Source organism: Salvelinus alpinus, chromosome 22, assembly GCF_045679555.1.
Source record: "Salvelinus alpinus chromosome 22, SLU_Salpinus.1, whole genome shotgun sequence".
In the NCBI taxonomy this organism is placed as follows: Eukaryota; Metazoa; Chordata; class Actinopteri; order Salmoniformes; family Salmonidae; genus Salvelinus; species Salvelinus alpinus.
In genome coordinates, this window is record NC_092107.1 from 36,102,132 (window position 1) to 36,129,340 (window position 27,209).

The 27,209-nt window shown below is 46.2% G+C and overlaps 2 protein-coding genes across 5 annotated transcripts in view; one reads left to right on the plus strand and one right to left on the minus strand.

Moving 5' to 3' along the window:
• Window positions 1-6,452: 6,452 nt before the first annotated feature.
• On the plus strand, window positions 6,453-10,966 carry LOC139549477 (translocon-associated protein subunit gamma-like). Of its 3 annotated transcripts, none has more exons than XR_011669888.1 (6): window positions 6,453-6,727; window positions 7,184-7,310; window positions 7,453-7,551; window positions 9,588-9,719; window positions 10,256-10,584; window positions 10,619-10,966. XR_011669888.1 is itself a non-coding variant. In XM_071360031.1 (5 exons), exons 1-5 carry the CDS (start codon window positions 6,595-6,597, stop codon window positions 10,320-10,322), a joined length of 558 nt encoding a protein of 185 aa, XP_071216132.1. In that variant the 5' UTR covers window positions 6,453-6,594; the 3' UTR covers window positions 10,323-10,966. The 3 variants fall into 3 exon arrangements, 1 of the variants encoding a protein (XP_071216132.1); XR_011669889.1 differs by having other exon boundaries at window positions 6,482-6,727; window positions 10,256-10,418; window positions 10,731-10,966; XM_071360031.1 differs by having other exon boundaries at window positions 10,256-10,966.
• A 1,553-nt stretch (window positions 10,967-12,519) lies between these two features.
• kcnab1a (potassium voltage-gated channel subfamily A regulatory beta subunit 1a) overlaps window positions 12,520-27,209 on the minus strand; it is a 160,121-nt gene continuing 145,431 nt past the window's right edge. For both annotated transcript variants that reach the window (XM_071360024.1, XM_071360025.1), the window contains exons 7-14: window positions 27,147-27,190; window positions 25,342-25,428; window positions 17,658-17,743; window positions 15,893-16,013; window positions 15,464-15,558; window positions 14,829-14,949; window positions 14,525-14,613; window positions 12,520-14,261 (exon numbers count right to left, since the gene is read on the minus strand). In XM_071360024.1, the coding sequence (XP_071216125.1) occupies window positions 14,172-14,261; window positions 14,525-14,613; window positions 14,829-14,949; window positions 15,464-15,558; window positions 15,893-16,013; window positions 17,658-17,743; window positions 25,342-25,428; window positions 27,147-27,190 (733 nt within the window). In that variant the 3' untranslated portion in view covers window positions 12,520-14,171. The remainder of the gene's footprint in view (window positions 14,262-14,524; window positions 14,614-14,828; window positions 14,950-15,463; window positions 15,559-15,892; window positions 16,014-17,657; window positions 17,744-25,341; window positions 25,429-27,146; window positions 27,191-27,209) is intronic.

Sequence of the window (27,209 nt, forward strand, 5' to 3'; positions counted from 1 at the left end):
CTCTCTCTCTCTCTCTCTGTCTGTCTGTCTGTCTGTCTCTTTCTCTCTCGCTCTCTCGACACCCCTGAAGTGCATGTTTAATCCCTAAGCTCTCATCGTTAGAAGCTAGCATCACGCAAGCCTGCCTGCCTGCGTCGCATTCTCACACCTACTACAGAACTGAGTAACACACAGAGAGACACACACACGCAGCCGCCTGGCGGGGGGGGCACTATGCTCGCGGCTTCAGGTCCTCTCTCTCTTCTTTTCCTCTAATGTAGCACTGAGCCAGACATGCAATGGCCGTGACATGTCTAGGTGAGGCACCCCTGTGAGTGAATGAATGAATTACATTTTATTTTCTAGTGTCAAATCGTCAGTTGGCAACCCATCACTTATGGGATTAATTGACACGTAAAAAAAACATTACAATAGTTCACTGTGGTGATTCAATAATAATTCTTCTTCTGGTGTTCTCTGCATTGCGCATCGCATAAAGATTTAAAAAATGTAAGGTAAAAATCAATGCATAATAGTAAATAAGGTTATCCAAACTATAATTACATCCCTAGAGCAGTACAATAACATACATACATACATACATACATACATACATACATACATACATACATACATACATACATACATACATACATACATACATACATACATACATACATACAGTGGGGAGAACAAGTATTTGATACACTGCCGATTTTGCAGGTTTTCCTACTTACAAAGCATGTAGAGGTCTGTAATTTTTATCATAGGTACACTTCAACTGTGAGAGACGGAATCTAAAACAAAAATCCAGAAAATCACATTGTATGATTTTTAAATAATTAATTTGCATTTTATTGCATGACATAAGTATTTGATCACCTACCAACCAGTAAGAATTCCGGCTCTCACAGACCTGTTAGTTTTTCTTTAAGAAGCCCTCCTGTTCTCCACTCATTACCTGTATTAACTGCACCTGTTTGAACTCGTTACCTGTATAAAAGACACCTGTCCACACACTCAATCAAACAGATTCCAACCTCTCCACAATGGCCAAGACCAGAGAGCTGTGTAAGGACATCAGGGATAAAATTGTAGACCTGCACAAGGCTGGGATGGGCTACAGGACAATAGGCAAGCAGCTTGGTGAGAAGGAAACAACTGTTGGCGCAATTATTAGAAAATGGAAGAAGTTCAAGATGACGGTCAATCACCTTCGGTCTGGGGCTCCATGCAAGATTTCACCTCGTGGGGCATCAATGATCATGAGGAAGGTGAGGGATCAGCCCATAACTACACGGCAGGACCTGGTCAATGACCTGAAGAGAGCTGGGACCACAGTCTCAAAGAAAACCATTAGTAACACACTACGCCGTCATGGATTAAAATCCTGCAGCGCACGCAAGGTCCCCCTGCTTAAGCCAGTGCATGTCCAGGCCTGTCTGAAGTTTGCCAATGACCATCTGGATGATCCAGAGGAGGAATGGGAGAAGGTCATGTGGTCTGATGAGACAAAAATAGAGCTTTTTGGTCTAACTCCACTCACCGTGTTTGGAGGAAGAAGAAGTATGAGTACAACCCCAAGAACACCATCCCAACCGTGAAGCATGGAGGTGGAAACATCATTCTTTGGGGATGCTTTTCTGCAAAGGGGACAGGACGACTGCACCGTATTGAGGGGAGGATGGATTTGGCCATGTATCGCGAGATCTTGGCCAACAACCTCCTTCCCTCAGTAAGAGCATTGAAGATGGGTCGTGGCTGGGTCTTCCAGCATGACAACGACACGAAGCACACAGCCATGGCAACTAAGGAGTGGCTCCGTAAGAAGCATCTCAAGGTCCTGGAGTGGCCTAGCCAGTCTCCAGACCTGAACCCAATAGAAAATCTTTGGAGGGAGCTGAACGTCCGTATTGCCCAGCGACAGCCCCGAAACCTGAAGGATCTGGAGAAGATCTGTAGGGAGGAGTGGGCCAAAATCCCTGCTGCAGTGTGTGCAAACCTAGTCAAGAACTACAGTAAAAATATGATCCCTGTAATTGCAAACAAAGGTTTCTGTACCAAATATTAAGTTCTGCTTTTCTGATGTATCAAATACTTATGTCATGCAATAAAATGCAAATTAATTACTTAAAAATCATACAATGTGATTTTCTGGATTTTTGTTTTAGATTCCGTCTCTCATAGTTGAAGTGTACCTATGATAAAAATTACAGACCTCTACATGCTTTGTAAGTAGGAAAACCTGCAAAATCGGCAGTGTATCAAATACTTGTTCTCCCCACTGTACATACATACATACAGTGGGGAGAACAAGTATTTGATACACTGACGATTTTGCAGGTTTTCCTACTTACAAAGCATGTAGAGGTCTGTAATTTTTATCATAGGTACACTTCAACTGTGAGAGAAGGAATCTAAAACAAAAATCCAGAAAATCACATTGTATGATTTTTAAGTAATTAATTTGCATTTTATTGCATGACATAAGTATTTGATACATCAGAAAAGCAGAACTGAATATTTGGTACAGAAACCTTAGTTTGCAATTACAGAGATCATACGTTTCCTGTAGTTCTTGACCAGGTTTGCACACACTGCAGCAGGGATTTTGGCCCACTCCTCCATACAGACCTTCTCCAGATCCTTCAGGTTTCGGGGCTGTCGCTGGGCAATACGGACTTTCGGCTCCCTCCAAAGATTTTCTATTGGGTTCAGGTCTGGAGACTGGCTAGGCCACTCCAGGACCTTGAGATGCTTCTTACGGAGCCACTCCTTAGTTGCCCTGGCTGTGTGTTTCGGGTCGTTGTCATGCTGGAAGACCCAGCCACGACCCATCTTCAATGCTCTTACTGAGGGAAGGAGGTTGTTGGTCAAGATCTCGCGATACATGGCCCCATCCATCCTCCCCTCAATACGGTGCAGTCGTCCTGTCCCCTTTGCAGAAAAGCATCCCCAAAGAATGATGTTTCCACCTCCATGCTTCACGGTTGGGATGGTGTTCTTGGGGTTGTACTCATCCTTCTATTCCTCCAAACACGGCGAGTGGAGTTTAGAGCAAAAAGCTCTATTTTTGTCTCATCAGACCACATGACCTTCTCCCATTCCTCCTCTGGATCATCCAGATGGTCATTGGCAAACTTCAGACGGGCCTGGACATGCGCTGGCTTGAGCAGGGGGACCTTGCGTGCGCTGCAGGATTTTAATCCATGACGGCGTAGTGTGTAACTAATGGTTTTCTTTGAGACTGTGGTCCCAGCTCTCTTCAGGTCATTGACCAGGTCCTGCCGTGTAGTTCTGGGCTGATCCCTCACATTCCTCATGATCATTGATGCCCCACGAGGTGAGATCTTGCATGGAGCCCCAGACCGAGGGTGATTGACCGTCATCTTGAACTTCTTCCATTTTCTAATAATTGTGCCAACAGTTGTTGCCTTCTCACCAAGCTGCTTGCCTATTGTCCTGTAGCCCATCCCAGCCTTGTACAGGTCTACAATTTATCCCTGATGTCCTTACACAGCTCTCTGGTCTTGGCCATTGTGGAGAGGTTGGAGTCTGTTTGATTGAGTGTGTGGACAGGTGTCTTTTATACAGGTAACGAGTTCAAACAGGTGCAGTTAATACAGGTAATGAGTGGAGAACAGGAGGGCTTCTTAAAGAAAAACTAACAGGTCTGTGAGAGCCGGAATTCTTACTGGTTGGTAGGTGATCAAATACTTATATCATGCAATAAAATGCAAATGAATTACTTAAAAATCATACAATGTGATTTTCTGGATTTTTGTTTTAGATTCCGTCTCTCACAGTTAAAGTGTACCTATGATAAAAATGACAGACCTCTACATGCTTTGTAAGTAGGAAAACCTGCAAAATCGGCAGTGTATCAAATACTTGTTCTCCCCACTGTACATACATACATACATACATACATGCATATACAAATATACATGCATACAGTTGAAGTCAGAAGTTTACATACACTTAGTTTGGCGACATGAACTTGTTTTTCAACAACTCCACAAATTTCTTGTTAACAAACTATAGTTCTGGCAAGTCGGTTAGGACAACTACTTTGTGCATGACACAAGTAATTTTCCAACAATTGTTTACAGACATATTATTTCACTTATAATTCACTGTATCACAATTTCAGTGGGTCAGAAGTTTACATACGCTAAGTTGACTGTGCCTTTAAACAGCTTGGAAAATTTCAGAAAATTATGTCATGGCTTTAGAAGCTTCTGATAGGCTAATTGACATAATTTGGGTCAAATGGAGGTGTACCTGTGGATGTATTTCAAGGCCTACCTTCAAACTCAGTGCCTCTTTGCTTGACATCTTGGGAAAATCAAAAGAAATCAGCCAAGACCTCAGGAAAAAAATTGTAGACCTCCACAAGTCTGGTTCATCCTTGGGAGCAATTTACAAATGCCTGAAGGTACCACGTTCATCTGTACAAATAATAGTACGCAAGTATAAACACCATGGGACCACTCTGCCGTCATACCGCTCAGGAAGGAGACACATTCTGTCTCCTAGAGATGAACGTACTTTGGTGCGAAAAGTGCAAATTAATCCCAGAACAACAGCAAAGGACCTTGTGAAGATGCTGGAGGAAACGGGTTCAAAAGTATCTATATCCACAGTAAAACGAGTCCTATATCGACATAACTTGAAAGGCCGTACAGCAAGGACGAAGCCACTGCTCCAAACCGCCATAAAAAAGCCAGACTGCGGTTTGCAACTGCACATGGGGACAAAGATCATACTTTTTGGAGAAATGTCCTCTGGTCTGATGAAACAAAAGATAGAACTGTTTGGCCATAATGACCATCATTATGTTTGGAGGAAAAAGGGGGATGCTTGCAAGCCGAAGAACACCATCCCAACGGTGAAGCACGGGAGTGGCAGCATCATGTTGTGGGGTTGCTTTGCTACAGGAGGGTATAGTGCACTTCACAAAATAGAAGCAGGTTTGTTACAATAAGTTGAATAGAAATTGTATATATATATATATATATATATATATATATATATATGTGTGTGTGTGTGTGTGTGTGTGTGTGTGTGTGTGTGTGTGTGTGTGTGTAACTTATTCCCAGTCAAAATCCTGCTTTTAACAGCATTGCTGAATTATGAATAATCTTCCCAAAATCCTAAATCTATCAGGTACTTAATATCAGATAGCTGAGTGTACAAGAGGTTAAGAACACCTGCTCTTTCCATGACATAGACTGACCAGGTGAATCCAGGTGAAAGCTATGATCCCTTATTGATGTCACCTGTTAAATCCACTTCAATCAGTGTAGAGGAAGGGGAGGAGACGGGTTAAAGAAGGATTTTTAAGCCTTGAGACAATTGAGACATGGATTGTGTATGTTTGCCATTCAGAGGGTGAACGGGCAAGACAAAATAGTGAAGTACCTTTGAACAGGGTATGGTACTAGGTGTCAGATGCACCAGTTTGTGTCAAGAACTGCAACGCTGCTGTATTTTTCACACTCAACAGTTTCCTTTGTGTATCAAGAATGGTCCGTCACCCAAAGCACATCCAGCCAACTTTTGTATTTGTATTTACTATGGATCCCCATTAGCTGTTGCCAAGGCAGCATGGATCATCATTATTTGGATCGTATTGATTTAATGAGCCATATGTTTTTTTGTGTATTTGTATTTATTATGGCTCCCCATTAGCTATTGTGTTGCCAAGGCAGCAGCTACTCTTCCTGGGGTCCAAACATATTAAGACACTTACATTACATATAAAACAAAAGATAAAATAGTACATCATATAACATTATTACACCACTACATATCTACAACACAAAATGTTTAATACCACCACACAACAATATGACAATGTGTGCGTGTGTGTAGAGTGCGTGTGCTAGCGCGTATGTGTGTGTATGCGTGTGTCTGTACCTGTGTGTGTGTGTGTGTGTGTGTGTGTGTGTGTGTGTCTTCACAGTCCCCGTTGTTCAACAAGGTGTATTTTTACCTGTTTTTTAAATCTGATTCTACTGTTTGAATCAGTTACTTGATGTGGAATAGAGTTCCATGTAGTCATGGCTCTATGCGGTACTGTGCACCTCCCTTAGTTTGGTCTGGACTTGTGAAGAGACCTCTTGCGGCATGTCTTGTGGGGTATGCATGTGTGTCTGAGCTGTGTGCTAGTAGTTTAAACACACAGCTTGGTACATTCAGCTTGTCAACACTTCTTACAAAAATAAGTAGCGATGACGTCAATCTCTCTGAGGGCAACACAACATTAGGAATGTGTTCTTAACGTTTTGTACGCTGTGTCGATTGGGTATTTATTGCACTATTTGACCATAGCTGAAGAGCGTCCTCAGGTGGTATGTTTTATCTATTTGTTTTCTCCACCTTTTTTTTCTTTTCAACAACCAGAACAGTAGGTGGCAATGTTTGTCATTTCCATTTACGATAGCCAAGGAGATCCCCACTGAAGAAAACTACAGCGACAACTTCCGTTCTAAAGACAGCTATTTCCGTGTTTGAGCTGACGCGTCGTTAGCGTTTTTCAAACCAGTTCTGCTCTTACGTGTCAGTCTTCTTTCACCGTAGAGCAAGAGACCGGTCGGTCACTTCGGAACAATGGCACCTAAAAGTAGCAGCAAACAGCAATCCGAGGAAGACCTACTCCTCCAGGACTTCAGCCGAAACCTGTCTGCAAAATCCTCCGCGCTTTTCTACGGCAATGCACTAATTGTGTCCGCAATTCCCATTTGTAAGTAGCAAGGCCAGACTGCTCATTGTATCAGAGATGCATTGCATTGGATGGAAATTCGACTACCGGTAGCAAGCCATCTTTTTACCTAACATAACTAACTTACGTGGCATAACGAGACATGTATAGCTAGGTTTGCTTACCAACCTGTGCCACCACTGGTTAATATATGTTACCCAGTTACTGTAACGTTTGCTACCTAGTTAGTATATGCCAGGTGAAGTTATCTAGTTAGCTTACCTAGCTAACGTTACTTGCTGAGATTGATATTGTGATTGTGTTGGGTATTAGCTACGTTATCCTAAACTTGATTAGCTAACAGTCACCTCATTGTAGGTAACCAACGTTAGCTATTCTGTTCACTGTGGCACTACTATGTAATACTAACTATCATAAACAGAGTAATTATTACTTGTGTGAACTCCCTGTTTGTTTTCTTTCCTTGTTGTGGTTCAGGGCTGTTCTGGAGGATCTGGCACATGGACCTGGTCCAGTCAGCGGTCCTGTATGGAGTCATGACGCTGGTCAGCACCTACCTGGTGGCCTTCGCCTACAAAAACGTCAAATTTGTCCTCAAACACAAGTAAGTTTATCATACAAACATGAACACTCACTTAAAACTATGGCCTCTGTGTTTTGCAATGCTTGGAGGTATGGTGAGTTTGTCATCGATCTGTAGTAGGTCGGTACCTAACTTCTAAATGTGCCTTATCTCTTGACCACAGAGTTGCCCAGAAGCGAGAGGATGCTGTCTCCAAGGAGGTGACAAGGAAACTCTCTGAGGCTGACAATCGCAAGATGTCTCGCAAGGAGAAGGATGAGAGGTCAGTCTGCTAGCCAGTCTGTGATTGGACAGATAACATGTCAATCACTCCTGAGTGGGTTACTGAGTTCTCTAGAACACATTTCTTTCCCCTCTCAATTTCATGTTGTTGAAGCTGTAGGGGTCTCACCCAAACAGCTACCCTGGTTGCCAGTCTGTTCCTGGTCTCTTTAATATAGCCTGGGTGCCAGTCTGTTCCTGGTCTCTTTAATATAGCCTGGGTGCCAGTCTGTTCCTGGTCTCTTTAATATAGCCTGGGCGCCAGTCTGTTCCTGGTCTCTTTAAAATAGCCTGGGCGCCAGTCTGTTCCTGGTGTCTTTAATATAGCCTGGGCGCCAGTCTGTTCCTGGTGTCTTTAATATAGCCTGGGTGCCAGTCTGTTCCTGGTCTCTTTAGTATAGCCTGGGTGCCAGTCTGTTCCTGGTCTCTCTAATATAGCCTGGGTGCCAGTATGTTTCTGGTCTCTTTAATATAGCCTTGGTTCCCGGTCTCTTTAATATAGCCTGGGTTCCTGGTCTCTTTAATATAGCCTGGGTTCCTGGTCTCTTTAATATAGCCTGGGTTCCTGGTCTCTTTAATATAGCCTGGGTGCCAGTATGTTTCTGGTCTCTTTAATATAGCCTTGGTTCCCGGTCTCTTTAATATAGCCTGGGTTCCTGGTCTCTTTAATATAGCCTGGGTTCCTGGTCTCTTTAATATAGCCTGGGTTCCTGGTCTCTTTAATATAGCCTCGGTTCCCGGATTGTTTCTGGTCTCTTTAATATAGCCTGGGTTCCTGGATTGTTTCTGGTCTCTTTAATATAGCCTGGGTTCCTGGTCTCTTTAATATAGCCTGGGTTCCTGGATTGTTTCTGGTCTCTTTAATATAGCCTGGGTTCCTGGAATGTTTCTGGTCGTTTTAATATAGCCTGGTGGCCAGTCTGTTTATGGTAATTTTAATATAGCCTGCGGGTCAGTCTGTTTGTGGTCGTTTTAATATAGCCTGGGTGCCAGTCTGTTCCTGGTGTCTTTAATATAGCCTGGGCGCCAGTCTGTTCCTGGTCTCTTTAATATAGCCTGGGTGCCAGTCTGTTCCTGGTCTCTTTAATATAGCCTGGGCGCCAGTCTGTTCCTGGTCTCTTTAAAATAGCCTGGGCGCCAGTCTGTTCCTGGTGTCTTTAATATAGCCTGGGCGCCAGTCTGTTCCTGGTGTCTTTAATATAGCCTGGGTGCCAGTCTGTTCCTGGTCTCTTTAGTATAGCCTGGGTGCCAGTCTGTTCCTGGTCTCTTTAATATAGCCTGGGTGCCAGTATGTTTCTGGTCTCTTTAATATAGCCTGGGTTCCCGGTCTCTTTAATATAGCCTGGGTTCCCGGTCTCTTTAATATAGCCTGGGTTCCCGGTCTCTTTAATATAGCCTGGGTTCCTGGGTTCCTGGATTGTTCCTGGTCTCTTTAATATAGCCTGGGTTCCTGGTCTCTTTAATATAGCCTGGGTTCCTGGATTGTTTCTGGTCTCTTTAATATAGCCTGGGTTCCTGGATTGTTCCTGGTCGTTTTAATATAGCCTGGTGGCCAGTCTGTTTATGGTAATTTTAATATAGCCTGCGGGTCAGTCTGTTTGTGGTTGTTTTAATATAGCCTGGTGGCCAGTCTGTTTCTGGTGTTTTAATATAGGCTGCGGGTCAGTCTGTTTCTGGTGTCTTGGCAACTCCTTATGGACTTTACATGTGAAATGGCTTGACAACAGAGTAGGTAAAAGCACAAACAGATCTGGGACCAGGCTAGTGAGATCAGATCTGGGATCTGGCTAACAAACACCATGCTTACCCATTAAACCCTATTCTCAAATACATGCTCAAATGGTTGAACTCTTCCTTCCCTATGTTAGGGTCCTGTGTAAGGAGGTAGCTGACTGACTGATAAACCCTTCTCCCTATGTTAGGGTCCTGTGTAAGGAGGAGGTAGCTGACTGACTGATAAACCCTTCTCCCTATGTTAGGGTCCTGTGTAAGGAGGAGGTAGCTGACTGACTGATAAACCCTTCTCCCTATGTTAAGGATCCTGTGGAAAAAGAACGAGGTAGCTGATTATGAGGCCACCACCTTCTCTATCTTCTATAACAACACTCTGTTCCTGGTCCTCGTCATCATCGCCTCCTTCTTCCTGCTGAAGAACTTCAACCCCACCGTGTATCCCATTTTAAGCACATTCATCCTCAATTTAACCAGACAGGTAAAGTTCCAGTAGAAACTATGGATGCTTTACTAAAGCTGAAAATAGATGGATGTTCCTTTACTAATAAATAATAGTTATTTTACTAATAATGATTGAGGCTTGACTCACATCCTGGCATTCTCATTGTCCTGTTGTGATATAGTACTCGTGGAGGAAACTTCTTTGCTTATTCATTGGCGGTAGTCTGTGGCCTAGCCAATCACTGGTTTGGTTCAAATACAAATTTTGTATTGAATCTTCAGGTTGCCACAGCTGTATTCTATTTACATGTCTGGATTGCTGTTTACCTCTGGCTGAAACATGTCTGAGAAGTGGGTGGGTGGGTGGGGTTGAGTGGAGATGCTGAAATCTGTGTGTAGGAGATTCTTATTGCTCACCCATATGCGTTAAGTACGGTATATAGCTAAGCCTGAAGCGCTATTCGCTCGCACTACTTGCCTGCCATTTCCTCCAAGATATGTTTTTTTTTCCTTAACTCATTGTTCCCCAGTAACTACATCCTGTCCATCAGTGCCTCATCTGGCCTCATCGCCCTGCTGTCCACTGGATCCAAGTAAAGGAGGAAAGAAAGAAATGGACAATTGAGAAGAGGGTTTGGGTCAGGGAGGGCTGGGGTGAAGCTAGGTGGAGGGTTTGGGTCAGGGAGGGCTGGGGTGAAGCTAGGAGGAGGGTTTGGGTCAGGGAGGGCTGGGGTGAAGCTAGGAGGAGGGTTTGGGTCAGGGAGGGCTGGGGTGAAGCTAGGAGGAGGGTTTGGGTCAGGGAGGGCTGGGGTGAAGCTAGGAAGAGGGTTTGGGTCAGGGAGGGCTGGGGTGAAGCTAGGTGGGGGGGTCAGGGAGGGCTGGGGTGAAGCTAGGTGGAGGGTCTGGTCAGGGAGGGCTGGGGTGAAGCTAGGAGGAGGGAATGGGGTTTGGGTCAGGGAGGGCTGGGGTGAAGCTAGGAGGAGGGAATGGGTCAGGGAGGGCTAGGGTGAATCTAGCAGGAGGGAATGGGTCAGGGAGGGCTGGGGTGAAGCTAGGAGGAGGGAATGGGGTTTGGGTCAGGGGGGGGCTGGGATGAAGCTTGGATATTTTTTTGTAATGATTGAGAGAAGGAGAATTAAAATAATAATCGTATCATTTCAGCTGTAAGTCTTCATGAAATAATGTCTGGAGGTCACTCGGTCCTTCACATTTTGTACTAATTAAAGTGGTCAGATCAAGAACCAGTGTGTGTGGTTATTATTGTCAACCAGCAAATAATCAAGAAACTGATTTACATTTCCAGGAATGAAAAACCAATAGATTTCATCAGTATTATGCATTTATTAATGAAGTGTCATGTTTCTTTTTACACTGAATGAGAATATAAACACATGTGAAGTGTTTTCATGAGCTGAAATGGATCCCAGAAATGTTCCATACAAACAAAAAGCTGATTTCTCTCAAATGTTGTGGCAAATTTGTTTACCTCCCTGTTAGTGAGCATTTCTCCTTTGCCAAGATAATCCTTCCACCTGAAAGGTGTGGCAGGAATGCTGTTGCCAGAGAATTCAATGTTAATTTCTCTACTGTAAACTGCCTCCGTTGTTTTAGAGAATTTGGCAGTACGTCCAACCGGCCTCATAACACAGACCACGTGTATGGTGTTGTGTAGGTGAGAGGTTTTCTGAGTGCCCCATGGTGGAGTTATGGTATGGACACGCATAAGCTACGGACAAAACACATTTGCATTTTATCGATGGCAAGTTTAATGCACAAACATACTGTGACGAGATCCTGAGACCCATTGTCGTGTCATTCAACTGCCGCCATCGCCTCATGTTTCAGAATGATAATGTATGGCCCCATGTCGTAAGGATCTGTACACAATTCCTGGAAGCTGAAAATGTCCCAGTTCTTCCATCGTCTGCATATCCACCAGACATGTCACCCATTGAGCATGTTTGGGATGCTCTGGATCGACGTCTACGACAGCGTGTTCCAGTTCCCGCCAATATCCAGCAACTCCGCACAGCCATTGAAAAGGAGTGGGACAACATTACACAGCTGCATGAGGCAAATGGTGGTTACACCCAGATACTGACTGGTTTTCTGATCCAACACCTTTTATCTGTGACAATTATCAACAACAGTCACCCACGAAGCATCGTTACCCATCGTGCCACAAAAGCAAGGCGAACAACTACTTCAGGTCTCAGAGCGAGTGATGTCACCGATCGAAACACTATTAGCGTGCACCACCGCTAACTAGCTAGCCATTTCACATCGGTTACAGATGCATATCTGTATACCCAGTCATATGAAATCCATAGATTAGGGCCTCATTTTATATTTCAATTGACTGATTTCCATGTATGAACTGTTACTCGGTCAAATCTGAAATTGTTGCGTTTATATTATAGTTCTATATTTATACGCTATTTACAGAGAGGTCACTGTTCTCATGGCAGGATAGGAAATACGTACATTAATGATCAGGATAGATGGATGGACACTGATGTTTATGTCAGTAATATAGTTCAGGGTGTCCCAAACTCAGTCCCCCCCCACCCACCCACAGGTGCACATTTTGGTTTTTGCTCTAGTACCACACAGCTAATTGAAATCGCCAACTCCTCGTCAAGCTGTGATGATTTAAATGAACTGTGTAGTGCTAGGGCAGAAGAACAAAAATGCACGCAGAGGGAGATCCAGGACGGAGGTTGGGAAACCCTGATTTATAGTTGGTAAATCCTCTCCTGATAACTTTACATACTGTAGAAAACAACACTTGCAGTAACGGTCTGATATCTTTTAATACAGTAGTTTACATTGTCAGTCTGGGCTAAATGGGTAAACCCAGGAGCGGAGCTGGACTTGGATCAGCATCAAACAGCCATGTATTGTGCTGCTGAGAGAGGAGAAACAGTAGAACACTATTTACACAATACTTATAGGTTATTTATAGAATACTTATGGGTTATTTATAGATTTCTTATGGGTTATTTATAGAATATTTAGGTTATATATAGAATACTTCTAGGTTATTTATAGAATATTTATAGAATACTTCTAGGTTATTTATAGAATACTTCTAGGTTATTTATAGAATACTTTAGTTTCATCTGCAACAAAGGGGGCTTGAGGTCTGTTCTGCTTACGTTACAAGGTTTGCCCCATAAAGTTTAATATATACACACCTGAAAGACAAAAACATTCAAACACACAGAAGAAATGTATTTTCACGTACTATTATAGAATAGATATAGGCCTTTACATCTTTCTACATACTTCACCTATCTTTCAACATACTTCACCTATCTTTCACATTACCTAACAAGCAACACCCGCACGTAACATTGGTCTGGTGGGAGGTTATGTCACAGAGTGGCTTGTGCTATCCCAGATTCCCGTCAGCAACCAAAGATGCAGGTTCAAATTACAGGCCGGAGGAGGAGAGGCAGGATTCTCCTCTATGGATGCAGACAGAGAGTATACAGTACAGTACAGGAGGCCACCTGCTCACTCAGACAGACACTATACAGAACAGTAGGCCACTGGGAGAATCTTAATTGCATTTTCTTGACTCCCCGCGTCCTCTTTCCTCTGCTCCTTCTCAAAACCCATTGGATGAGAAAGTCAGAGGTCCCTCCCCTCGAACATTCTCAATGGGTTTTGAGAAGGAGGCGAGGAGAGAGGATGAAAGGAGTCAAGGGGACAATCTCAATTAAATACTCCTCGCCTCCTTCTCAAAACCCATTGGATGAGAAAGCCAGAGGTCTCACCCCTCTGACCTTCTCCTCCAATGGGTTTTGAGAAGTTGGTGAGGAGAGAGGACGCGAGGAGTATGGAATTGAGATTCTCCTGCGCTCTCTCACTAAGAATCTATTGAAGATATTGGATAGCAGTTTCTCATACGACCAGATGGGGGCGACAACATGCACATTCTTCCCCTCACAGACAGAACAAATGCCTGTCGCTGAAACTCACTGTCCCAGGGTGCTCTGCTTTGCGAGGTCAAACAGGGGTCAAATGCAGTATACTGGCTTGAGAGAGGAGTTTGTTTTCAAAATGCATTGTGAAAGACGTTTACGGTATATACTAAGTATTATCCCCTTTCTGTGTTGTTTTGTATAATGTGCCTTTGAAGAGAAAGTCCAGGCACACCAGAGAGGGGAAGCATGCTTCTACCTGGTTAATAAACTCAGGAGTCAGAAAATCTACTGATAAGAGTAAGCTGAGCTGAAAGCTGGTCTAGGCAGAGGGTTAGCAGGGTTAGGCTGAACTGAGCTTGGTTACACTGGGCTAAGAAGGCTGGGGCTGAGCTGAGCAGGCCTGAACTGGGCTGGATTAGACTGAGCTGAAACCCCATGGAGGCTGTGCCCAGGTGGTTGGTGGAACTGGATCTACAGTGGTTGTACAGTAGTGGTTCTGCTTCCTCCTGGGTCTCTAGGAGCGATACTCTTTCTTACTGTACGGCTTGTTCCCCAGTATGTGATCGATGTCCGACACCACATGAGACGTCATTTTAGGAAGGAACTGTGGAAAATGACAGAACGTGTGTGAGGACATGTTTTCCTACGTTTTCAGACACACGATGATACTGACAAGACACCAGGAAAACAAGGCATTTCATTTTTTTCATGTCCTGAATTTGTTCAAATGTTATTTTAGACTTAAAAATTAGGTTTAGGGTTAGGAATTAGGGTCAGAAGTTAGGGTGCGATTTAGGAGTTAGGGAAAATAGGATTTTGAATGGGAATAGATTTTTACTCCTCAAAAGTGTGTGTCAGCATTTTTACCTGTATGGCACCTAGGTTCTCCATTAGCTGCTCTGGACTGGAGGATCCCAGGAGGACTGAGCTCACCCCCTCGCTCCTCAAACACCAGGCTAGGGAAGGAGAGAAGGAAGGAGGGAGGAAATGAGAGAGCGGAGGACAGTTATGGGTTGTTTAATCTAGTGTGACATTAATGGAATTCCTCATAGAAATGTGAATGTACTGTTGGCATCCACTTGGTGGCGCTCTACCATCATTAATAGTAAAGTCCTGAAACAAAGTAGTGTGTGTGTGTGTGTGATTGCACGCCCATGCTCCTCTCTCTCACCCACGGCTAGCTGCGGGAGAGTACAGCCCAGCTTCTCAGCGATGTGTCCCAGCTCCTTCAGCTTAGCCTGCTGTTTCCTCCCATCCTCACTCACTATCTTCTCCTTTAACCACTGGTACGACTGCAGAGAGAGAGAGACAGAGAGAGAAGAGAAAAGAGGGAGAGAGAAGAGAAGAGAAAAGAGGGAGAGAGAGAGGGAAAGAGTGGAGATAGAGAGAGAGAGAGCGACAGGGAAAGAGTGAGAGAGAGGGAAAGAGAGGAGAGAGGGAAAGAGAAGAGAAAAGAGGGAGAGAGAGAGAGGAGAGAAAGAGAGAGAGAGCGACAGGGAAAGAGTGGAGAGGGAGAGAGAGAGACAGAGAGGTGGCAGTGGATCAGCCAGGTCGCTCAAGGCGGTATTCAACGTCCGTCCAGGTACCCAGGATGTTGACAGACGACTTAATGGGTATAAGCGGATGGGTGAAGCCGCGAGCTCCGGCTTGGCACTCGTTTTTAATCTGTTTTAACTCTAGCCCAAACTTTAACCCTTACCTTAACCATTTGGAGTTAATGCCTAAACTTAACCTGCAAATTTTTTTGAGGAATGTCGGATTCTGCAGTGAGACTGTGAGAGGTTGTTGAGTGGATACAGGGCCTACCTTCATGGATGCCCTGGAGGTTTCTGGGATGCCGTTCTGGTACTTCCCTGTGATGATGCCACAGGCCAGCGGAGACCACGTCATTGCCCCAACACCTGTCACCATGGAGACCAGAGGGAATGTGGGAACAGAGAGGGAGGGAGTGAGTGACAGATAACTGTGAGATCTATTATCACTGTCAATCAGACAGACACCAATCAGACGCTCTGAGGACATCATGAAATCCCCGGTCTGAACCCCAGCAGATGTTAGGGGAGTGGAGTGCTCAGGAGGATATCATATAACTTTATTACAATCATCAATCATATTAGGATTGATTATGTATGTATCCACTGATTAGAACCCCGCAGCAGATGGGAGGATGGTTGTGTGAACCTCCAGCATTGGTGAGAGAAGGGGGCGTGACCAGCCTGGATGATTGACACATGCCTATCTTGTGGTAGAGTTCTGGAAGCTGGACCTCCACCTTTTCCCTCTGGAAGAGATGGTACTCAGCCTGCTCACACACCGGAGGGATCAGGTTAAACTGTCTGGCCACAGAGTACGCCTCCTGGAGAGAGAGGGAGGGAGAGAGAGAGAGAGAGAGAGAGAGAGAGAGAGAGAGAGAGAGAGAGAGAGAGAGAGAGAGAGAGAGAGAGAGAGAGAGAGAGAGAGAGAGAGAGAGAGAGAGAGAGAGAGAGAGAGAGAGAGAGAGAGAGAGAGAGAGAGAGAGAGAGAGAGAGAGAGAGAGAGAGAGAGAGAGAGAGAGAGAGAGAGAGAGAGAGAGAGAGAGAGAGAGAGAGATAATTGGATCGAGAGAGAGAGAGAGAGAGAGAGAGAGAGAGAGAGAGAGAGAGAGAGAGAGAGAGAGAGAGAGAGAGAGAGAGAGAGGGAGAGAGAGAGAGAATTGGATCGAGAGAGAGAGAGAGAATTGGATCGAGAGAGAGAGAGAGAGAGAGGGAGAGAGAGAGAGAATTGGATCGAGAGAGAGAGAGAGAGAGTGTATTTTGAAGAGATGGGGAGAGGGATCCTAATGAATCATGAATTATACTGTATTCAGCTCATTTAGATTAGTCTATATTTCACACACCAATTCACTTGCCTCGCATATCTATGTTTCCATATGTGCGTTTGCAAAGAGAAATGCCATAGAAAATACATGTACAGTGCTCATTGCTTTCTTAAACATTAGCATAACCACTTTTATCTGCTACAGGCCTGTAGCTGTGGTGGGGCTGGTTTGCCTCTCGGCTCTGTTCCCCTGTCTGTGTATACCACTGCATTATAGATGCCGTCTAAATTACAGTGCTTTCATCTGAGCTGCTACACTACAACATTCACCCTAATCCCAATCAACACAACATCACGAGCAGCGCTGAACACAGACTGGCGGAGAACGAGAGGAAAAGGACGAGAGGTTGTTGACAACAGAAAAGCCTGGGGATGCTTTAGCAATCAGTCATTATCAGGCTTCTTTCAGGACATGTAGTTAGCCACCACCTCTCCTATCCTCCCCCTTCTCCTCCAAATCTGCCAGGACATAAAAAGGTCCACATACAGACAGCCTGTTCCCCCCCAGTCTCCACCGTGTTTCAGCACACAAACAAGAGGCTCCGAGGCTCTCTCCAAGGCTCTCTCCGAGGCTCGCTCCGAGGCTCTCTCTGAGGTTCTGAGGCTCTCTCCGAGGCTCTCTCCGAGGCTCTCTCTGATGCTCTCTCTGATGCTCTCTCTGAGGTTCTGAGGCTCTCTCCGAGGCTCTCTCCGAGGCTCTCTCTGATGCTCTCTCTGAGGCTCTCTCTGAGGCTCTCTCTGAGGTTCTGAGGCTCTCTCCGAGGCTCTCTCTGATGCTCTCTCTGATGCTCTCTCTGAGGCTCTCTCTGAGGTTCTGAGGCTCTCTCCGAGGCTCTCTCCGAGGCTCTCTCTGATGCTCTCTCTGAGGCTCTCTCTGAGGTTCTGAGGCTCTCTCGGAGGCTCTCTCCGAGGCTCTCTCTGATGCTCTGTCTGAGGCTCTCTCTGAGGTTCTGAGGCTCTCTCGGAGGCTCTATCGGAGGCCACCACATATTATTTACTGCCTTTGAGGGCTCAAAGACTTGCTGTATGAGCCTGATCTGTAATGAGAGTTTTTGAGTGAAGATTGTGTGAGGACTGTAGAGAGGTTTTGTCACATGGGCTACGGGTCAGGGGTTAGGGGTCAAAGGTCATAGGGTTAACTCACCATGATCTCCATGGCTGTCCATCGAGACGTCCCCCAGTACATGGACATCCCCTGGTTGATCACATACGTCATGGCTCTCACAATCTCTGAGGAGATAAGGACATCAATCAATCAATCTTCCATTCCTGTGGCGGTCCTCATGAGAGACAGTTTCATCATAACTCTTGATGGTCTTTGCGACTGCAATGTTCCGTATTGACTGACATTCATGTCTTAAAGTAATGATGGACCGTTGTTTCTCTTTGCTTATTTGAGCTGTTCTTGCCATAATATGGACTTCGTCTTTTACCAAATAGGGCTATCTTCTGTATACCAATCCTACCTTGTCACAACACAACTGATTGGCCCAAATGCATTAAGAACGAAAGAAATTCCATCATTGAAATGCATTCCAGGTGACTACCTCATGAAGCTGGTTGAGAGAATGCCAAGAGTGTGCAAAGCTGTCATCAAGGCAAAGGGTGGCTACTTTGAAGAATCTCAAATCTAAAATATATTTTGATTTGTTTAACCCTTTTTTGCTTACTACATAGTTTTGATGTCTTCACTATTATTCTACAATGTAAAAAATTGTACATATACTGTTGTACATATACTGTATATAAGAGGAGGCTGGAGGGTGGAGCTGTAGGAGGATGGGCTCATTGTAATGGCTGGAAGGAATGAATGGAATGGAGTCAAACATGTCGTTTCCATGTGTTTGATGTGTTTGGCTGCGTTCCATGTATTCCATTCCAGCCATTACAATGAGCCCATCCTCTTGCTCCTCCCACCAGCCTCCGCTGCTGTATATTATGCCACCAGCATCAATATAATATATACATATTTATATATACCACCAGGGGGGACTGTAGTCTTCCTGCCTGGGTTGTACTACTGGACTGGCAATGACCCAACTATCCCTGAAGGCCACCTACCCATTCCCAGAGCCTTCTCTCTCTCCTCCTGACAATACATTCCTTCACACTTCTCTAATGAGCCCGCTAATGACCAGGGACAGGCTAAAGTGCTAACGTGCTACAAAACCATCAGTACATTATTAATGAAGCAATTAGCTCCAACAATAGCATCTGGACTAGAACACACTATGAAGGGAGCCTTAGATGTTATTGTTCTCAGCCTTGAGTAGTGGGAACCTATCAGGACCAGGGGAGGGGGAACGATGAGGGAAAGTACAGAGAGAGAGAGAAGATAGCCCCAGCCCGAGCGGGGCAGACCAGACCTCTTCATTACATAATCCCACAGACGAGCAACCACAAGTGGAAAGTCAACCTCCCAGCACAGAGTACTATTCCCTCATTGAAATGAGGGATAAATTCACCCAGCTGGAGGTAAGGCAGGTGGAGCTGGAACAGCAGGTGATAACTAGACCTGGAGGTGTAGAGAGACATATCTGCACTCTGGAGTGACACATCTACAAGAGAAAGAGCTGGAGGAGGAGAAGAACAAAGCACTAGAGGAGAGGATCAGACTGCTGGAGGAGAGGGTGAGGGAGATGGCGTGTGAGAACAACCCATTTGAGAGGTGGCCACACCCGCAGAGAAGCCAGCAGAACAGCCCACCTCAGCTCCCGACAAAAGTCTCGACACCACAGCAGAACAGTCCACCCCAGACCCTGACCATAGCGTCGACAACACAGCAGAACAGTCCACCCCAGACGCTGACCATAGCGTCGAACAACACAGCAGAACAGCCCACCCCAGACACTGACCATAGCGTCGACAACACAGCAGAACAGCCCACCCCAGACACTGACCATAGCGTCGACAACACAGCAGAACAGTCCACCCCAGACCCTGACCATAGCGTTGACAACACTAACACTAAAATACACTAAAATAATATAAAATGGTAGTAAATAATAATATAAATGAAGAAAATAATGCAAAAATAACAACAATAAAATATAACAGACAATAGTAGAAATATAATGGATACAAAAGGCTAAACATGAAAAATGAAACTAACTATCACCATTAAATCAGTACTACAACTACCATTTTCATTACTACTACTCAAATCAAATCCCATTTTATTGGTTCTCTGCGGGTGTAGAGAAATGCTTGTGCTTCTAGCTCCGACAGTGTACTAATATGGGGTGGCAGGTAGCCTAGTGGTTAGAGCATTGGGCCAGTAACCGAAAGTGCCAGATATGTAAACATTAGTAAAGTTCCATTCCTAGTCTATGCCTATAGGCAGCAGCCTCTAATGTGCTACTGATGGTACCGGATGTGTACCAAACTCACTAAAAGTGGCAGTAATAAAGCCTCTCTTGAAAAAGCCAAACCTTGACCCAGAAAATATAACAAACTATCGGCCTATATTTGTCCTCTGACAAACCAACTGTACATTTCGGTGTTCCTCAAGGTTCCGTTTTAGGAACACTATTGTTTTCACTATATATTTTACCTCTTGGGGATGTCATTCGAAAACATAATGTTAACTTTCACTGCTATGCGAATGACACACAGCTGTACATTTCAATGAAACATGGTGAAGCCCCAAAATTGCCCTCGCTAGAAGCCTGTGTTTCAGACATAAGGAAGTGGATGGCTGAAAACGTTCTACTTTTAAACTCGGACAAAACAGAGATGCTTGTTCTAGGTCCCAAGAAACAAAGAGATCTTCTGTTAAATCTGACAATTAATCATGATGGTTGCAAAGTCGTCTCAAATAAAACTGTGAAGGACATCGGCGTTACTCTAGTCCCTGATCTCTCTTTTGACGAACATATCAAGACTGTTTCAAGGACAGCTTTTTTTCCATCTACGTAACATTGCAAAAATCAGAAATTCTCTGTCCAAAAATGATGCAGAAAAATTAACCCATGCTTTTCTTGCTTCTAGGTTAGACTACTGCAATGCTCTACTTTCCGGCTACCCGGATAAAGCACTAAATAAACTTCAGTTAGTGCTAAATACGGCTGCTAGAATCCTGACTAGAACCAAGAAATTTGATCATATTAGTCCAGTGCTAGCCTCCCTACACTGGCTTCCTGTTAAGGCAAGGGCTGATTTCAAGGTTTTACTGTTAACCTACAAAGCGTTACATGGGCTTGCTCCTACCTATCTTTCCGAGTTGGTCCTGCCGTACATACCTACACGTACGCTATGGTCACAAGACGTAGGCCTCCTAATTGTCCCTAGAATTTCTAAGCAAACAGCTGGAGGCAGGGCTTTCTCCTATAGATCTCCATTTTTATGGAATGGTCTGCCTACCCATGTGAGAGACGCAGACTCGGTCTCAACCTTTAAGTCTTTATTGAAGACTCATCTCTTCAGTAGGTCCTATGATTGAGTGTAGTCTGGCCCAGGAGTGTGAAGGTGAACGGAAAGGCTCTGGAGCAACGAACCGCCCTTGCTGTCTCTGCCTGGCCGGTTCCCCTCTCTCCACTAGGATTCTCTGCCTCTAACCCTATTACAGGGGCTGAGTCACTGGCTTACTGGTGCTCTTTCATGCCGTCCCTAGGAGGGGTGTGTCACTTGAGTGGGTTGAGTCACTGACGTGATCTTCCTGTCTGGGTTGGCGCCCCCCCCCCCCCCCCCCTTGGGTTGTGTCGTGGCGGAGATCTTTGTGGGCTATACTCGGCCTTGTCTCAGGATGATAAGTTGGTGGTTGAAGATATCCCTCTAGTGGTGTGGGGGCTGTGCCTTGGCAAAGTGGGTGGGGTTATATCCTTCATGTTTGGCCCTGTCCGGGGGTATCATCGGATTGGGCCACAGTGTCTCCTGACCCCTCCTGTCTCAGCCTCCAGTATTTATGCTGCATTAGTTTATGTGTCGGGGGGCTAGGGTCAGTTTGTTATATCTGGAGTACTTGTCCTGTCTTATCCGGTGTCCTGTGTGAATTTAAGTATGCTCTCTCTTTCTCTCTTTCTCTCTTTCTTTCTCTCTCTCGGAGGACCTGAGCCCTAGGACCATGCCTCAGGACGACCTGACATGATGACTCCTTGCTGTCCCCAGTCCACCTGACCATGCTGCTGCTCCACTTTCAACTGATCTGCCTGCGGCTATGGAACCCTGACCTGTTCACCGGACGTGCTACCTGTCCCAGACCTGCTGTTTTCAACTCTCTAGAGACCGCAGGAGTGGTAGAGATACCCTTAATGATCGGCTATGAAAAGCCAACTGACATTTACTCCTGAGGTGCTGCACCCTCGACAACTACTGTGATTATTATTATTTGACCATGCTGGTCATTTATGAACATTTGAACATCTTGGCCATGTTCTGTTATAATCTCCATCCGGCACAGCCAGAAGAGGACTGGCCACCCCTCATAGCCTGGTTCCTCTCTAGGTTTTCTTCCTAGGTTTTGGCCTTTCTAGGGAGTTTTTCCTAGCCACCGTGCTTCTACACCTGCATTGCTTGCTGTTTGGGGTTTTAGGCTGGGTTGCTGTACAGCACTTTGAGATATCAGCTGATGTACGAAGGGCTATATAAATACATTTGATTTGATTTGATGGCCTTGAGATAGAAGCTGTTTCTCCAGTCTCTTGGTCCCAGCTTTGCACCTGCACTGACCTCGCCTTCTGGATGATAGCGAGGTTAACAGGCAATGTCTCGGGTGGTTGATGTCCTTGGTTCCTTCCTGTGACATCGGGGGCTGTAGGTGTTCTGGAGAGCTGGTAGTTTGCCCCCGGGAATGCATTGGACAGACCGCACCACCCTCTGGAGAGCCCTGCGGTTGCGAGCAGTGCAGTTGCCGTACCAGGCGGTGATACAGCCCAACAGGATGCTTTCAATTGTACATCTTTAAAAATGTGTGAAGGTTTTAGGTGATAAGCTAACTTTCTTTAGCCTCCTGAGGTTGAAGAGGCTCTGTTGCGCCTTCTTCACCACAATGTCTGTGTGGGTGGACCATTTCAGTTTGTCAGTGATGTGTATGCCAAGGATCTTGAAGCTTTCCTCCTTCTCCACTGCGGTCCCGTCAATGTAGATAGGGGGGTGCACCCTCTGCTGTTTCCTGAAGTCTACAATCAACTCCTTTGTTTTGTTGACGTTGACGTTGACGTTGTTTTCCACCACACTCCCACCTCCTCCCTGTAGGCTGTCCCATCATCGTTGGTAATCAAGCCTACTACTGTTGTGTCGTCTGAAAACTTGATGATGATTGAGTTGGAGGCGTGCCTGGCCACGCAGTCATGGGTGAACAGGGAGTACAGGAGAGGGCTGAGCACGCACCCTTGTGGGGCCCAAGTGTTGAGGATCAGCGGAGTGGAGGTGATATTTCCTAACTTCACCACCAGGGGGCGGCCCATCAGGAAGTTCAGGACCCAGTTGCACAGGACGGGGTTCAGACCCAGCACCTCGAGCTTAATGATGAGCTTGGAGGGCACTATGGTGTTGAATGCTGAGCTATAGTCAATAAACAACATTCTTACATAGGTATTCCTCTTGTCCAGATGGGATAGGGCAGTGTGCAGAGTGATGGCGATTGCGTCGTTTGTGGACCTATTGGGGCGGTAAGCAAATTGGAGTGGGTCTAGAGTGGCAGGTAAGGTAGAGGTGATATGATTAGTCTCTTAAAGCACTTCATGATGACAGAGGTGAGTGCTACGGGGCGATAGTCATTAAGTTCAGTTACCTTTGCCTTCTTGGGTACAGGAACAATGGTGGCCATCTTGAATTATGTGGGGACAGCAGACTGGGATAGGGAGATATTTAAGCCATTTTGCCACAACTTTGGAAGTATGCTTGGGGTCATTGTCCATTTGGAAGACCCAAGCTTTAACTTCCTGACTGATGTCTTGAGATGTTGCTTCAATGTATAAGTGCACCAGTCCTTCCTGCAGCAAAGCAACCCCACAACATGATGCTGCCACACCCGTGCTTCACGGTTGGGATGGTGTTCTTTGGCTTGCAAGCCTCCCTCTTTTTCCTCCAAACATTACGATGGTCATTGTGGCCAAACAGTTCTATTTTCGTTTCATCAGACCAGAGGACAATTCTCCAAAAAGTACGATCTTTGTCCCGATGTGAAGATGCAAACCGTAGTCTGGCTTTTTTATGGGTTTTTTGGAGCAGTGGCTTCTTCCTTGCTGAGTGGCCTTTCACGTTATGTTGAAATAGGACTCATTTTACTGTGGATATAGATACTTTTGTACCTGTTTCCTCCAGCATCTTCACAAGGTCCTTTGCTGTTGTTCTGGGATTGATTTGCACTTTTCGCACCAAAGTACGCTCATCTCTAGGAGACAGAACGCGTCTCCTTCCTGAGTTGTATGACGGCTGCGTGGTCCCATGGTGTTTATACTTGCATACTATTATTTGTACAGATGAACGTGGTACCTTCAGGCGTTTGGAAATTGCTCTCAAGGATGAACCAGACTTGTGGAGGTCTACAAAAAAAAATTCTTGGCTGATATCTTTTGATTTTCCCATCATGTCAAGCAAAGAGGCACTGAGTTTGAATGTAGGCCTTGAAATACATCCACAGGTACACCTCCAATTGACTCAAATTATGTCAATTAGCCTATCAGAAGCTTCTAAAGCCAATTTTCCAAGCTGTTTAAAGGCACAGTGAACTTAGTGTATGTAAACTTCTGACCCACTGGAATCGTGATACAGTGAATTATTAGTGAAATAATCTGTCTGTAAACAATTCTTGGAGAAATTACTTATGTCATGCACAAGGTAGATGTCCTAACCGACTTGACAAAACTATAGTTTGTTAACTTGTGGAGTGTTTGAAAAACTAGTTTTAATGACTCCAACCTGTGTATGTAAACTTCCGACTTCAACTGTACCCTAATAGAAAATGCCAAGTAAAAGTGTTAGTCCCCCAGTAAAATACTACTTGAGCAAAAGTCCAAAATTATTTGGTTTTAAATAGACTTATGTACCAAAAGTGAATTCAATTACAAAAAAATACTTAAATATCAACATTCAAAGTAAATACTTTAAATAATTTCAAATTCCTTTTATTAAGCAAACCAGACATATAACCTGAGACACACTCTGACACTTTCAAACAAAGTATTTGTGTTTAGTGATATCAGAGACAATAGGGATGATCAGGCCTTCTCTTGGTATGTACGTGAATTGGACAATTTTTGTGTCCTAAGCATTCGAAACGTATCGAGTACTTTTGGGTGTCAGGGAGAATATATGGAGTAAAAAGTACAATATTTTCTTTAGGTATGTAATGGAGTAAAAGTGAAAATTGTCAAAAATATGATCTGTCTGTCTGTCTGTCTGTCTGTCTGTCTGTCTGTCTGTCTGTCTGTCTGTCTGTCTGTCTGTCTGTCTGTCTGTCTGTCTGTCTGTCTGTCTGTCTGTCTGTCTGTCTGTCTGTCTGTCTGTCTGTCTGTCTGTCTGTCTAAATCCTGATTCTGTCTGTCTGTCTGTCTGTCTGTCTGTCTGTCTGTCTGTCTGTCTGTCTGTCTGTCTGTCTGTCTGTCTGGCTGTCTGTCTGAATCCTGATTCTGCTCTGTCTGTCTGTCTGCCTGCCTGTCTAAATCCTGATTCTGCTCTGTTTGTTAGCCTTGCATAGAAAATCCACTGCTTGCATTAACTGCCTAAATGTTGCTGGACCCCAGGAAGAGTAGCTTCTGCCTTGGCAGTAGCTGATGGGGATCCTTAATAAATACAAACACAAAACAATCAGATCAGATTTTTCAGACTATGAGACTAATCAACCAATTGCTCGGTCCCCAATGGTGAATGTTGATAGACTGACTCACCCTCCATGGGCGTGTTGGTGTCGGGGCGGTTTGCGAAGACCACGTCTACGTATTCCAGCTGCAACCTCTGGAGAGAGCCCTTCAGACCTGGACAGAGAGAGGAGGAGGGGAGAGGAGGAGGGAGACGAGGGGAGGGGAGGGGAGGGGAGGGGAGGGGAGGAAGGAGGAGGAGGGGAGAGGAGGAAGGGAGACAAGGAGAGAGGAGGAGGGGAGAAGAGGGGAGGGGAGGAGGGGAGATGAGGGGAGAGGAGGAAGGGAGAAGAGGGGAGGGGAGGAGGGGAGAAGAGGGGAGAGGAGACGAGGGGAGAGGAGGAGGGGAGACGAGGAGAGAGGAGGAGGGGAGACGAGGAGAGAGGAGGAAGGGAGAAGAGGGGAGAGGAGGGAGGGAGACGAGGGGAGAGGAGGAGGGGAGAGGAGGAGGGGAGACGAGGAGAGAGGAGGAAGGGAGAAGAGGGGAGAGGAGGAGGGGAGACGAGGAGAGAGGAGGAAGGGAGAAGAAGGGAGGGGAGGAGGGGAGAGGAGGGGAGAGGAGGAAGGGAGAAGAGGGGAGGGGAGGAGGGGAGAAGAGGGGAGAGGAGACGAGGGGAGAGGAGGAGGGGAGACGAGGAGAGAGGAGGAAGGGAGAAGAGGGGAGAGGTGGGAGGGAGACGAGGGGAGAGGAGGAGGGGAGAGGAGGAGGGGAGACGAGGAGAGAGGAGGAAGGGAGAAGTGGGGAGAGGAGGAGGGGAGGAGGGGAGACGAGGAGAGAGGAGGAAGGGAGAAGAGGGGAGAGGAGGAGGGGAGACGAGGAGAGAGGAGGAAGGGAGAAGAGGGGAGAGGAGGAGGGGAGACGAGGAGAGAAGAGGAAGGGAGAAGAGGGGAGGGGAGGAGGGGAGACGAGGAGAGAGGAGGAAGGAAGAAGAGGGGAGAGGAGGGGGGAGAGGAGGAGGGGAGACGATGAGAGAGGAGGAAGGGAGAAGAGGGGAGAGGAGGGAGGGAGACGAGGGGAGAGGAGGAGGGGAGAGGAGGAGGGGAGGAGAGAAGAGGAAGGGAGAAGAGGGGAGAGGAGGAGGGGAGGAGGGGAGACGAGGGGAGGGGAGAAGAGGGGAGGGGAGAGAGAGGAGAGAGGGGAGGGGAGGGGAGAGAGAGGAGGGGAGAGAGAGAGAGGAGAGAATAGGGGACAGGAGGGGGGGAAACATAGGAGGGGAGAAGAGAAGAGGGGAGGGGAGAGGAGGAGAGGAGGACGGGAGACGAGGGGAGAGGAGGAGGGGAGACGAGGAGGGGAGAGGAGGAGGGGAGACGAGGAGAGAGGAGGAGGGGAGAAGAGGGGAGAGGAGGAGGGGAGAAGAGGGGAGGGAGGAGGGGAGAGAGGAGGGGAGGGGGAGAGGAGGAGGGGAGACGAGGGGAGAGGAGGAAGGGAGAAGAGGGGAGAGGAGGAGGGGAGAAGAAGAGGGGAGACGAGGAGAGAGGAGGAAGGGAGAAGAGGGGAGAGGAGGAGGGGAGAAGAGGGGAGGGGAGGGGGAGGGGAGACGAGGGGAGAGGAGGAAGGGAGAAGAGAAGAGGGGACAGGAGGGGGGGAAACATAGGAGGGGAGAAGAGAAGAGGGGAGGGGAGAGGAGGAGGGGAGAAGAGAAGAGGGGAGGGGAGAGAGAGGAGGGGAGGAGAGAAGAGGGGAGGAGAGAAGAGGGGAGAGGAGGAGGGGAAACATAGGAGGGGAGAGGAGATATCAATCAATACAGTTCATAGGGGTGAGACGGATGAGACCGGGTGAGACGGGGTGAGATAGGGTGTGTGTGTGTGTGTGTGTGTGTGCTGTGTGGCCTTACCTTCAATAATGTGTTTCCTTGAAAGGCCTCTTTCAGTCTCTGCCCTGTGGGCACAGACAGGAC

What these genes read in the sequence shown, in the direction of transcription:
- LOC139549477 (XM_071360031.1), top strand. Translation starts at nt 6,595, where the DNA reads ATGGCACCTAAAAGTAGCAGCAAACAGCAATCCGAGGAAGACCTACTC. An exon ending in TGTGTCCGCAATTCCCATTT is followed by an intron (nt 6,728 to 7,183) that starts GTAAGTAGCAAG and finishes GTTGTGGTTCAG; the next exon opens with GGCTGTTCTGGAGGATCTGG. An exon ending in AAATTTGTCCTCAAACACAA is followed by an intron (nt 7,311 to 7,452) that starts GTAAGTTTATCA and finishes TCTTGACCACAG; the next exon opens with AGTTGCCCAGAAGCGAGAGG.